At 39.7% G+C, this 976-nt stretch overlaps 1 protein-coding gene across 1 annotated transcript; it reads left to right on the top strand.

Moving 5' to 3' along the window:
• The first annotated feature begins 232 nt into the window (after positions 1-232).
• On the top strand, positions 233-706 carry LOC146897986 (uncharacterized). Its single transcript, XM_085736492.1, has one exon. It carries the CDS (start codon positions 233-235, stop codon positions 704-706), a length of 474 nt encoding a protein of 157 aa, XP_085592618.1.
• Positions 707-976: the final 270 nt, after the last annotated feature.

Here is a 976-nt window from a genome sequence, read left to right as displayed (position 1 = left end):
GAATGATAGAATAGTGTGGATGATGGAACGTAACGGGAGGTATACTGTTAAGACTAGTTATCAACTGGCTATGATAGAGTTGCTACATACTGATCGATTCCATGTTGAAGGAGACTGACATAGAATCTGGAAGGTGAATTCCCCTCGTAAAGATCGTAATTTGTTATGGAGGATTTGCAGAGAGTGTGTTCTAACGTATCTCCAGTTACAATCACGACATGTACAATGTGAGATGATCTGCACCTGGTGTGATACGGCTGTTGAGGATGATTGGCATACTTTTGTGGGTTGTATGGTGGCGCATGAGAGTTGGTATTGGGCAGGGCCTTTGACTGTGTTGCAACCGCGAGTTGGAACTATGAGCAGTTTGACAAATTTTAATTTTGATATATGTCGTTCAGAAAGCCGAGATATTGCTGGTCGGGTGGCTTTGCTTCTTTGGAAAATTTGGGTTGCACGTAATGATGTCATTTGGAATGATGCTCATCATACTTCAACGAGCATTGGGGGGACAACATTAGATGCATGGCAGCAATGGCAAGAGGTTTATAAACAGCCCTCACCACCGGTCATGCAACACGGGCAGAATAGAGTGCAAGGTAACAGCTCAGTTTGGGAGAAACCGAGGGAAACGTGGTTGAAGTGCAATGTGGATGTCGCGTCCCATGACCTTAACCATGTTACATCTTTTCAGAGCCGTTCCTGAAGTTTTAGAGGTCTATAGCATAATATAAGAAAATGACCCCTTACATAATAAATCATAAAATTTGTTAGATCATTGTTGTGATTTTATTAACCATTCATTTCATTTTTTTCCCGCTTTTCACTACCAAATAAATGTTTTTTAGGCAACATCTGAAAGTAAATCAAATACTACATAGACACCAAAACAAGTATAAAACAACAGCACAAGCGAAGTAGACTGAAATTTTAACACCTAAGAATAATATACAACACTGAAAAAGTAAAAGTATAT

This window comes from Medicago sativa, chromosome 8 (assembly GCF_051527215.1).
Source record: "Medicago sativa cultivar Bolivia chromosome 8, Bolivia_mono, whole genome shotgun sequence".
Taxonomy (NCBI): domain Eukaryota; kingdom Viridiplantae; phylum Streptophyta; class Magnoliopsida; order Fabales; family Fabaceae; genus Medicago; species Medicago sativa.
Note: the sequence above shows the minus strand (reverse complement) of the source record. Positions and strands in the feature narration are given on the sequence as shown.

Bases quoted from the DNA above. Each gene is read 5' to 3' on its own strand.
- LOC146897986 (XM_085736492.1), top strand. From the start codon at position 233: ATGATCTGCACCTGGTGTGATACGGCTGTTGAGGATGATTGGCATACT.